Consider the following 12,719-nt stretch of genomic DNA (forward strand, 5'->3'; position numbering starts at 1 on the left):
TCATGTCCCCATAGAATAACCCTTTTTGGTTCTAGGTAGAACCCTTTGGTGGTGAAAAAGGTGCAACTTAAAACCTTGTATTAGTGAAAGGGTTCCAAATACAGGATAAATACAATAAAATTGCTGCTAACTTTCAGTTGGGTCTTCTCAACCTCACCATCCTCCTCCCGTACCGTATCCCTCAACCTGACCTTTCTGTTCCCCTGATGATGTGGGGTACATACCATATCCCTCAACCTGCCCTTTCTGTTCCCCTGATGATGTGGGGTACATACCGTATCCCTCAACCTGCCCTTTCTGTTCCCCTGATGATGTGGGGTACGTACCGTATCCCTCAACCTGCCCTTTCTGTTCCACTGATGATGTGTGGTACGTACCGTATCCCTCAACCTGCCCTTTCTGTTCCACTGATGATGTGGGGTACATACCATATCCCTCAACCTGCCCTTTCTGTTCCACTGATGATGTGGGGTACGTACCCTATCCCTCAACCTGCCCTTTCTGTTCCACTGATGTTATGGGGTACGTACCGTATCCCTCAACCTGCCCTTTTAGTTCCACTGATGTCATGGGGTACGTACCGTATCCCTCAACCTGCCCTTTCTGTTCCACTGATGTTATGGGGTACGTACCGTATCCCTCAACCTGCCCTTTCTGTTCCACTGATGTCATGGGGTACGTACCGTATCCCTCAACCTGCCCTTTCTGTTCCACTGATGTTATGGGGTACGTACCGTATCCCTCAACCTGCCCTTTCTGTTCCACTGATGTCATGGGGTACGTACCGTATCCCTCAACCTGCCCTTTCTGTTCCACTGATGTCATGGGGTACGTACCGTATCCCTCAACCTGCCCTTTCTGTTCCACTGATGATGTGGGGTACGTACCCTATCCCTCAACCTGCCCTTTCTGTTCCACTGATGTTATGGGGTACGTACCGTATCCCTCAACCTGCCCTTTTAGTTCCACTGATGTCATGGGGTACGTACCGTATCCCTCAACCTGCCCTTTTGTTCCACTGATGTCATGGGGTAATGCCGTATCCCTCAACCTGCCCTTTCTGTTCCACTGATGTCATGGGGTACGCACCGTATCCCTCAACCTGCCCTTTCTGTTCCACTGATGTTATGGGGTACGTACCGTATCCCTCAACCTGCCCTTTTAGTTCCACTGATGTCATGGGGTACGTACCGTATCCCTCAACCTGCCCTTTCTGTTCCACTGATGATGTGGGTACGTACCCTATCCCTCAACCTGCCCTTTCTGTTCCACTGATGTTATGGGGTACGTACCGTATCCCTCAACCCGCCCTTTCTGTTCCACTGATGTCATGGGGTACGTACCGTATCCCTCAACCTGCCCTTTCTGTTCCACTGATGTTATGGGGTACGTACCGTATCCCTCAACCTGCCCTTTTTGTTCCACTGATGTCATGGGGTACGTACCGTATCCCTCAACCTGCCCTTTCTGTTCCACTGATGTCATGGGGTACGTACCGTATCCCTCAACCTGCCCTTTCTGTTCCACTGATGTTATGGGGTACGTACCGTATCCCTCAACCTGCCCTTTTAGTTCCACTGATGTCATGGGGTACGTACCGTATCCCTCAACCTGCCCTTTCTGTTCCACTGATGTTATGGGGTACGTACCGTATCCCTCAACCTGCCCTTTTGTTCCACTGATGTCATGGGGTACGTACCGTATCCCTCAACCTGCCCTTTCTGTTCCACTGATGTCATGGGGTACGTACCGTATCCCTCAACCTGCCCTTTCTGTTCCACTGATGTCATGGGGTACGTACCGTATCCCTCAACCTGCCCTTTTAGTTCCACTGATGTCATGGGGTACGTACCGTATCCCTCAACCTGCCCTTTCTGTTCCCCTGATGATGTGGGGTACGTACCGTATCCCTCAACCAGCCCTTTCTGTTCCCCTGATAATGTGGGGTACGTACCGTATCCCTCAACCTGCCCTTTTTGTTCCACTGATGATGTGTGGTACATTATATATCCCTTCCTCAGTCCATTCTCTCTTCAACCTCTCCTTCACATGTCAACCACACACGTCCAGCTTGCTGGCTGTAAACAGGGGTAGGATTTTGAATCAGCTTTCAGAACAGCAAGACACGATCACAGGGGGGAATGTGTGTGTGTGTGCGTGTGTGTGTGTGGCTGGTCATACAATGGCACTGAGGTTGTTTGATGTTGAAGCCACAGAATCTAGTCCCCCCACCAGTGCCCTGCGTTCCCATGGCAGCTCAAGTTCGCTGTGAGAGCAGCAACTCGATCTCTACCCAAAAGTAGAGGCAAAAAGAGATTAAAAGAACCTAAAACTAAACCCCAAACTATTTGGTAAGGTATAATGTACATATTGACACTGCCTTATTGCATGACAGAGACTATAGCATTACGTCACATGACATCATAGTGTTGCTCGATGAGGCATCTACAGATTGATTGTAGTGGTTGGATCGTTGAAGCACTGATATCATGTAAATCCTTCGGATTCATAGGTCAATGTCAGAGGATGTTCAAGGTTCTTCCGAAATGTTGTCAGAAGCAACAATAAATATTTTCTTCAGCAAGACTGCCTTAACTGAAGACCTGCTGCACACTTTTAAGTATCTTTTCAAGAAAAGTGCCAACAAACACTTAGCATCGAAATGACAAAGCGACAAAATGGGCAAAGAGAAAGCACAACATTTAATTTCACTTGACACTCTCAAGTTTCGATGAATTTCAAGATATCTTTATATATATTTTCTGTTTAGTCCAAGCCTGGTTTCAGCCAACTTTTCTGTTTGTATGGCTGGCTCCATATCACGTTGAGGCCTTTCATAGAGGCTCCTCTATCAGCCTTTTAAACTGGTAGAGGAGCGATTAACCAAAATGTTTCTTATTTTTCGGTTAGTTACGAAACAAAAAATTTATCTACACTACTGGTCAAAAGTTTGGACACTACTACTCATTCTAGGGTTTTTCTTTATTTTGACTATTTTCTGTATTGTAGAATAATAGTGAAGACATCAAAACTATGAAATAACACATATGGAATCCTGAGATTCTTCAAATAGCCACCCTTTACCATGATGACAGCTTTGCACACTCTTGGCATTCTCTCAACCAGCTTCACCTGGAATGCTTTCCCAACAGTCTTGATGGAGTTTCCACATATGCTGAGCACTTGTTGGCTGCTTTTCCTTCAATCTGGGGTCCGACTCATCCCAAACCATCTCAGTTTGTTTGAAGTCGGGGGATTGTGGAGTCCAGGTCATCTGATACAACACTTCATCACTCTCCTTCTTGGTAAAATAGCCCTTACACAGCCTGGAGGTGTGTTGAGTCATTGTCCTGTTGGAAAACAAATGATAGTCCCACTAAGCACAAACCAGATGGGATGACATATCGCTGCAGAATGCTGTGGTAGCCATGCTGATTAAGTGTGCCTTGAATTCTAAATAAATCACTGACAGTCTCACCAGCAAACCACCCCCACACCATAACACCACCTCCTCCATGCTTTACGGTGAGAAATATACTTTCAGAGATCATCAATTTCTGAGACAATTTCTGAGGCAATTTCTGAGGCTGGTAACTAATGAACTTATCCTCTGCAGCAGTGGTAACTCTGGGTCTTCCTTTCCTGTGGTTGTCCTCAAGAGAGCCAGTTTCATTATAGCGCTTGGTGCACTTGAAGAAACTTTCAATGTTCTTGAAATGTTCTGTATTGACTAACCTTCATGTCTTAAAGTGATGATGGACTGTGAGCTGTTCTTGCCATAATATTTACTTGGTCTTTTACCAGATAGGGCTATCTTCTGTATACCCCCCCCAACCTTGTCACAGCACAACTGATTGGCTCAAACACATTAAGAAAATACATTCCAGAAATGTACTTTTAAGAAGGCAGACCTGTTAATTAAAATGCATTCCAGGTGACTACCTCATGAAGCTGGTTGAGAGAATGCCAAGACTGTGCAAAGCTGTCATCAAAGCAAATGGTGGCTATTTGAAGATTCTCAAATATAAAATATATTTTGATTTGTTTAACACTTTTTTGGTTACTACATGATTACATGTGTTATTTCATAGTTTTGATGTCTTCACTACTATTCTACAATGTAGAAAATAGTAAAAATAATGAAAAACTCTTGAATGAGTAGGTGTTCTAAAACCTTTGACCGGTAGTGTATGTTTGTTCAAATATTTTCTATTCATTTTTTTTTTTTTTGCGAGCTTGATGCTCAATGCAGTTTTTCTAGAGATAACTGTGCAATGCAGTAGGGAGTTATAGCTTCCAACTATTCAACATAGTTTAGCGCAGAAAACGTGGTAATTAACTACAATGACCATAATCCATTGTGTGCCTACTTGTCCGGTCTGTGTGTTTCTCTTACGCCTGCTATATTAGGTTAGGGTGAGGCAGACGTGTCTAGGGGAAAAAGAGACAAGAATGTGTGATCAAGAGGGATAGAGAGAAGTTTATTCCTAAGGTATCACTACCTGAAAATACCTGATCTAAGTGATTGATCGTTGGTATTCAGCAGTCATAAAAGTATGCCTTATTTACTTTGGAGAACTACTAAAATAGTGATTTTGCCAGAAAACATAGGCAGCAGTTGTATAGAGATGAGGTGATGACTTGGAATTAAATAATTTAGTCATCAAATAAAGCAAATGTAATACACACAACTGAAATATTTTAGTAAAGTAATGTGAATAAATGATGGTTAATAAGTGATAAGCAGTAATGGGCAGTCACTCCCATCATCATCATCTTTTATTAATTGTTATATTCTGTGTTGTTACAGAATTCTACCCACATAATGCATATTGCATTTAATGTTTACAAAAATTCTCAAAATCAAAAACCGTGATTCTTTTTTAAATAATCTAACCGGAACTGAACCGACCTCAAAAATCACTAATCGCTCAGTCCTCCAAACCAGGACTTGATTAAATGATTGAATATCAGGATTTTTATCTCCTTGGTTTCTGTTATCCCATTATAAACAACAGTTTATTACCATCTGTTAACATGAGCATTACTGGTATTAGTAGTTTATTACAGAGAGTGAAACTAGGTAAATTGGGATAGAGAGGTGGGCCTATCAGGTATGAGGAGACATTCACCCAGAAGTCTTTATTTAGGGCTTTTAAACTTTTTGTCTCATCGCACTTCATAATTACAATTTGAGAGTATCCAAGGGAACATTATCCCGAACACACACACACACACACACACACACACACACACACACACACACACACACACACACACACACACACACACACACACACACACACACACACACACACACACACACACACACACACACACACACACACACACAAAATGAGACTTACACATTGATTCTGTTTCCACATTAGGATAGACATAGCAGTATCCTGGCTCACTCTTTCCAGATGCTCCACGGTACCATAACCTTGATGGTTTGGGAGGAATAATCAAAGCATTCAATTCAATAATCTGCCATAAAGTAACTTCCATCCTGCAGAGAAGCTGAGAAAGAATCATCCTCTAAAGTTTTCCCTAGAAGATTATTGGTCTCTCTAAAAGCCCTGACTGTCCATTCACGAAACCATACCTGATGTCTATCAACTCTATGTTCATGCATAATTTAGCAGCTTGATGCCTGTTGTAAATACATAGTCCTTTATTATGACTGGGGCATCAAATATTCATCCAACAAGGGATTAAGATGGTGTTACATGCAATACATCATATGTATTAGGCAGAACCCACTCAAGGCTCGTCTTCCGGTAAGGCAGAATGCACATTTACTGAATTAATGATACTCCTGGACATAACAAAAATGACACTTCTTCCAGACAGTGATCCATAATGTGGAAATTGCACATCTATGCATAGATAATGACTCTCTGATTTTGGGAGAAGAAATAGGTGGGAGAGGGAGAATGCCTCTTTCTGATTTTCCAGGTATGATATACAAAGTGTACAAAACATTAGGAACACCTTAATATTGAGTTGCACCCCCTTGTGCGCTAAGAAGAGCCTCAATGGTCGAAAGCGTTCCACAGGGATGCTGGCCAATGTTGACTCCAATGCTTCTCACAGTTGTGCCAAGTTGGCTGGATGTCCTTTGGTTGGGGGACCATTGTTGAGACACACGGGAAACTGTCGAGCGCGAAAAACCCAGCAGTGTTGCAGTTCTTGACACAAACCGGCACTTCAATCTTTTGTCTTGCCCATTCACCCTCTGAATGACACACACATAATCCATGTCTCAATTGTCTCAAGGCTTAAAATTCCTTATTTAACCTGTCTCCTCCCCTTCATCTACACTGATTGAAGTGGATTTAACAAGTGACATCAATAAGGGATCATAGTTTTTCCTGGATTCACCTGGCCAGTCTATGTCATGGAAAGTATTACACAGTACAATTATTGAACAATTGTTTATATAAGGTGTCAAAGAAAGAGTCTTTGAGTCCTGGTCTTCAACGCTATCAAAGACCTCTAGTGTACATTAGGTGCTGATAATGCTAAAAAATAAACAGACCCGTAGCAGAGTGTGTGACGCTCTAAAAAAGTACTTAATCTTTAAACAAAGATGGCCCATTAAGGGGAAAGGGGGGTGCCACTGTAGAGTAACTGGCAGACTGAGTCATCACTGAATGACTGGCACCAGCAGACAGGATGTGCTAGCTAGTAAGTTCCACCCCAGCAGCCCACCTGGGCCGCCTTGCTCAGGGTTACGATCAGTAACCACCATCCTTCCCCATACCACCCACCCATCTCATGCTAAGAGATCACACACACCACACGGACTGTCTGTTAACCATTCATCTGCCGTTCATCTTCTGTTCATCTGCCGTTCATTCGGCGTGTTCATCTACCGTTCGTCGGTTCAACCATCCGGTGGTTGCATTTGACTGCCGTCATCTTCGGAGGTTTCTACATGTTGGTTTGCCAGTCGGTAGAGACATCCCAGCAGGCATGGAGGGTAGGGGCTTTAGAGAGCAAAATACATTATAGTGTTATTAGCATTGCTAATGCTAATTTCAAGGAAATTGGTAATGCAATAGATCTAGGCCCTCTAACTCTAATGGCTTAGCATTGCTTACATGTTTAAGGGGCCCAAGGCCTACGAGACCAGTGGTATTTATACAGTACATACTAGTGATACACCAATATGACATTTATGTCCAATACCGATATCTGATATTTCCGTGCCCCAAAAAAAGATACCGATAACCGATGGTGATGGAGAAGAAGGCAGATGTTTTACATGCCTCCAGTCAAATGTGTTTTTGGTTTGTTTCTTTGTGTTGTTTGTTACTTATTTTTGTACTTATTTCGTACATAATGTTGCCTCTATTGTCTCTTGTGACCAAAAATAACTTCTAGACATCAGGACTGTGAGTACTCATCACGGACTAGCAGAATCCTTTTGATCCTTTCATGACTCTGATGGGCCCGATGCGAAGGATATACTGCTTCTTCGGGAACAGGCCCTGATCCCCATGATCTGCGTGAAGAGTTGGTGGAGAAAGAGGGGCCGAAGGGCGGGCTACCTTTTGAGAATTGGTAGGCGATCAAATAAACCCCCACTTCCCTCCATTCTGCTAGCAAACATGCAATATCAACATACACCTTGCTGGTTATACAATGTACCGGCAGGTAAGACAATAGGCAGCGGACTATGTATTTTTGTAAATAACAGCTGATGCACGATATCTAAGGAAATCTTGAGCTATTGCTCGCCTGAGGTAGAGTATCTCATGATAAGCTGTAGACCACTCTACCTACGAGAGAGTTTTAATTGAATAAGCTGTATTCCGCCATGAGCAAACAAGAAAATGCTCACCCAGAGGCGGCACTCCTAATAGCCGGGGACTTTAATGCAGTGAAACTTACATCTGTTTTACCAAATTTCTATCAGCATGTTAACCTCTTGAACCTCTGGGGGCAGTATTTCATTTTTGGATGAAAAACGTTCCCGTTTTAAACAAGATATTTTGTCACGAAAAGATGCTCGACTATGCATATAATTGACAGCCTTGACGTTTCCAAAACTGCAAAGATATTGTCTGTGAGTGCCACAGAACTAATGCTACAGGCGAAACCAAGATGAAATATCATACAGGAAGTGAGCCAGATTTTTGAGGCGCTGTCTTCCAATGTCTCCTTATATGGCTGTGAATGTGCAAGGAGAGAGCCTACACTTTCTGTCGTTTCCCCAAGGTGTTTGCAGCATTGTGACGTATTTGTAGGCATATCATTGGAAAATTGACCATAAGAGACTACATTTACCAGGTGTCCGCTCGGTGTCCTCCGTCGAAACTATTGCGTAATCTCCAGGTGCGCTCATTTTCCCATTTTGAACAGAGGAGAAACCAAACTGCCACGAGTGATTTATCATCGAATAGATATGTGAAAAACACCTTGAGGATTGATTCTAAACAACGTTTGCCATGTTTCTGTCGATATTATGGAGTTAATTTGTGAAAAAGTTTGCGTTGTAAATGACTGAATTTTCATTTTTTTTCTCAGCCAAACGTGATGAACAAAACAAAATGGAAAAACTGAACATTTGCTATCTAACTGAGAGTCTCCTCATTGAAAACATCCAAAGTTCCAAAGGTAAATTACTTTATTTGAACGCTTTTCTTGTTTTTGTGAAAATGTTGCCTGCTGAATGCTAGGCTTAATGCTATGCTAGCTATCAATACTCTTACACAAATGCTTGTGTAGCTATGGTTGAAAAGCATTTTTTTGAACATCTGAGATGACAGTGTTGTTAACAAAAGGCTAAGCTTGTGAGCCAATATATTTATTTAATTTCATTTGCGATTTTCATGAATAGTTAACGTTGCGTTATGGTAATGAGCTTGAGGCTATAATTACGCTCCCGGATACGGGATTGCTTGTCGCAACAGGTTAAATGTGCAACCAGAGGATAAAGAACTCTGGACCACCTATACTCCACACACAGAGACGCAAACAAAGCTCCCCCTCGCCCCCCATTTGGCAAATCTGACCATAATTCTATCTTCCCGATTCCTGCTTACAAGCTAAAATAAAAGCAGGAAGCACCTGTGACTAGATCAAAAATTGGTCAGATGAAAGAGATGCTAAGCTACAGGACTATTTTGCTAGCACAGACTGGAATATGTTCCAGGATTCCTCCGATGGAATTGAGGAGTACACCACATAAGTCATTGGCTTCATCAATAAGTGCATTGATGACATCGTCTCCACAGTGACCGTACAGGCAAAGCTTCAAACAGGCAAAGCTTCAATACAGGACTAAGATCGAATCGTACTACACCGGCTCTGACGCTCGTCAGATGTGGCAGGGCTTGCAAACCATTACAGACCTCAAAGGGAAGCACAGGCGAGAGCTGCCCAGTGACAAGCCTACCAGATGAGCTAAACAACTTTTACACTCACTTCGAGGAAAATAACACTGAAACATGCATGAGACCACCAGCTGTTCCAGGAAGACTGTGATCACGCTCTCCGCAGCCGATATGAGTAAGACCTTTAAACAGGTCAACATTCACAAGGCCATAGGGCCAGACATATTAACAGGATGTGTACTGCGAGCATGTGCTGACCAGCTGGCAAGTGTCTTTACTGACATGTTCAACCTCTCCCTGTCCGAGTCTGTAATACCAACATATTTTAAACAGACCACCATAGTGCATGTACCCAAGAACACTAAGATAACCTGCCTAAATTACTACCGACCCGTAGCACTCAAGTCTGTAGCCATGAAGTGCTTTGAAAGGCATCAACACCATCATCCCAGAAACACTAGACCCACTCCAATTTGCATACCGCCCCAACAGATCCACAAATGATGCAATCTCTATTGCACTCCACACTGCCCTTTCCCACATGGACAAAAGGAACACCTATGTATGAATGCTATTCATTGACTACAGCTCAGCATTCAACATCATAGTGCCCTCAAAGCTCATCAATAATCTAAGGACCCTGGATCTAAACACCTCCCTCTGCAACTGGATCCTGGACTTTCTGACGGGCCGGCCCCAGGTGGTAAGTGTAGGTAACAACACATCCGCCACGCTGATCCTCAACACAGGGGCCCCTCAGGTGTGCGTGCTCAGTCCCCTCCTGTACTCCCTGTTCACTCATGACTGCACGGCCAAGCACGACTCCAACACCATCATTCAATTTGCTGATGACACAGCAGTGGCCTGATCACAGAGAACAACGAGACAGCCTATAGGGAGGATGTCAGAAACTTGGCCATGTGGTGTTCACGACAACAACCTCTCCCTCAACTTGATCAAGACAAAGGCGACAATTGTGGACTACAGGAAAAAGAGGACCGAGTAAGGTCACATTCTCATTGACGGGGCTGCAGTAGAGCAGGTTGAGAGCTTCAAGTTCCTTGGTGTGCTGGTCATTAAAAAAAGCTAGCTAGCTCATGGATGCAAACAATGTTCTTCCCCAAAAACATAGCAAAACAACATAACCTGTTTCAGTAGCTATAGTTAGCTAGCTACCTTTACAGCTAGGTGTCATCATCTTAAATAACCCTAATTTATAACACAGTTCTTATTTGATTCATGGTGGCCGGACCCATCTATGTGAAGCTAGCCACAATAAGGATTAGCCACAACAGCGGACTTTGCGGTTAGCCTTCAAAATAAAAGTATGGCATAATTATACTAATTGTATTCATTTGCATCACTGGCAATGACATACTTTTATTTTGAAGGCAAACCACAAATTCCACTATTGTGCCTTATCCTTATTGTGGCTAGCTTCACACACACAACCCGGTCCTGTCGAGCCTCACAAGCCAGATGAAGCTAGCTGGCAGCTTATAACGTTAGCTTTGGGCAACAGGTTTAAGTAGATGGCTAGCTATTACGTCACGTACCTACGTTATATAGGTATGCACGTCAGCTTTGACATCGGATTTACACATTGATACCGATACTGATGTTGGCATTGTTATCTAATATCGTCCGATTCCGATATGTTCACCAATAAATTGTGCATCCCTAATATAGACACGATATCACACAGGAGGTTGGCGGCACCTTTATTGGGAGAACGGGTTCGTGGTAATGGCTGGAGCGGAATCAGTGGAATGGTATCAAATACATCAAACACACTGGTTTCCAGGTTCTCCCATCAGCAGCCTCCACTGCTATACCATACAGAAAACTGATCAGTATAGAAGCCTTTGCCATCCTTGATTATGACATGACTGATCCTTGATCAGAATGGTAGAGGACATCAGTAATCAGCATGTTGACATTTTTGCTCAACAACAGACAAGGGCTTCTTGATCTAATGGACTATTTATTGTAATTACAGTCATTTCTAGTTAGATGTGCTTGCTAGAGCACGACAACGGTATCAATTTGACATGTCAATGACTAACCTCTCTAGCATCAACTCATTCCCCAAATTGAAACAATGCCAAACAAATGTCTTTCTATTGCAACAAATAACACCATAAAACTGCAGAAAATAGCAATTAATCTCTTGTTCGCATTTCCCTGAAATGATGAATCAGCGATAGCCTATGTGTGGACTGCCCAGAAATGAGAGCGAGGAGAAGAGAATCTCTCACTGGAACAAAGAGGCTAGGGGGGACCGAACACAGAGGGGCATACAGTTACATACAGATACACTTCCCCATAGACAGTTAAAAGGGCAAAAAGAGACAAAAACAGCCGCAGCTGCTTGACTGTACATGACACACAATCTCCAGTATGACATTTCCAGCCAGACTTCATCCACCTCCAGTTTAACAGTTTGTACTTCTTCTGAGGAACAGAATATCCCCATCGATAACATGTGTTATCCTCTCTCAAAAGGAGAAATCTGCGGTTCAAACCATATAAAATACTACACCCCGTCACTGTTTCAGTGAACAGCTGAGGGACAGGGCTTGAGAAATGTAACCACTCTCAAAATCATAAACAATGGTATTGATGTAAGGACTGGCCATCCAGGAGATCAATATGATAGTTTGAACCATGTATTGAGGCTATACAGCATTTGTTTACAATTACGTTGTTCACAAAATGGATTAAAACAAGTTTTATTTTTGGGGTTCTGTTGGGCTATGACAGTTGAACTAAGCTCATGAGGCATTTGTAAGTTATATTCTTCAAGAATCTATGAGTATATTGCGTTTAAAAAATAAAAATAAAAGTTGTTAATTTAATTAAGTCGATATTTGTAATTTTTCCCTGGACTCTCATTATTGCTGTTAATTACACACAAGAAAACATCAGATCAGACTGGAAAATGTGCTTCTAACAAACAAATAATTCACTTCACGATAGAACTTCAAACTGAATTGTTCCGGAACATTCAGGCTACAGTTGGGCAACAAAGTTGAGTGACCTCTAAAGACAGGGAGATGTTACGTTAGCATTGAATAAGTAATATACCCAAAATGCAAACATACTGCAGAAACATTTAGTCTATAATAATGCTGTCTCTGCTTCGGCTACATGGCCTCTTTCACTGGCAATAGAGCTGTTTTGAATGTGCAGTCAATGTGTGACATTGGAATGCATGAGAGAGAGTCGTGATGGCGGTAAGAGGCGGTGGTGCGAAGGCGATTTTGGCTGCAGTCTCTCTGGGATTGGCACATGTACATATCTCTTGCGTACAGTGGAAAGGAAACAAGTGCTTTGCCTCCATCCTGAGAGTCACAATGTGCCCTTCCAGAT

The 12,719-nt window shown here is 42.8% G+C and overlaps 1 protein-coding gene across 3 annotated transcripts in view; it reads right to left on the bottom strand.

The window, feature by feature from the left end:
* LOC118361192 (apoptosis regulator Bcl-2-like) overlaps positions 1 to 12,719 on the bottom strand; it is a 69,471-nt gene that overhangs the window by 14,675 nt on the left and 42,077 nt on the right. Inside the window, exon 2 of one of the 3 annotated variants that reach the window (XM_052483772.1) lies at positions 2,422 to 3,350. The exons of the other annotated variants lie outside the window; for them this stretch is intronic. Coding sequence (XP_052339732.1) covers positions 3,318 to 3,350 — 33 coding nt within the window. The 3' untranslated portion in view covers positions 2,422 to 3,317. Of the gene's footprint in view, positions 1 to 2,421; positions 3,351 to 12,719 lie in introns of those variants that run through there. 3 annotated transcript variants of the gene reach the window in all.

The sequence above is a fragment of the Oncorhynchus keta genome, chromosome 28 (genome assembly GCF_023373465.1).
Source record: "Oncorhynchus keta strain PuntledgeMale-10-30-2019 chromosome 28, Oket_V2, whole genome shotgun sequence".
Lineage (NCBI taxonomy): Eukaryota > Metazoa > Chordata > Actinopteri > Salmoniformes > Salmonidae > Oncorhynchus > Oncorhynchus keta.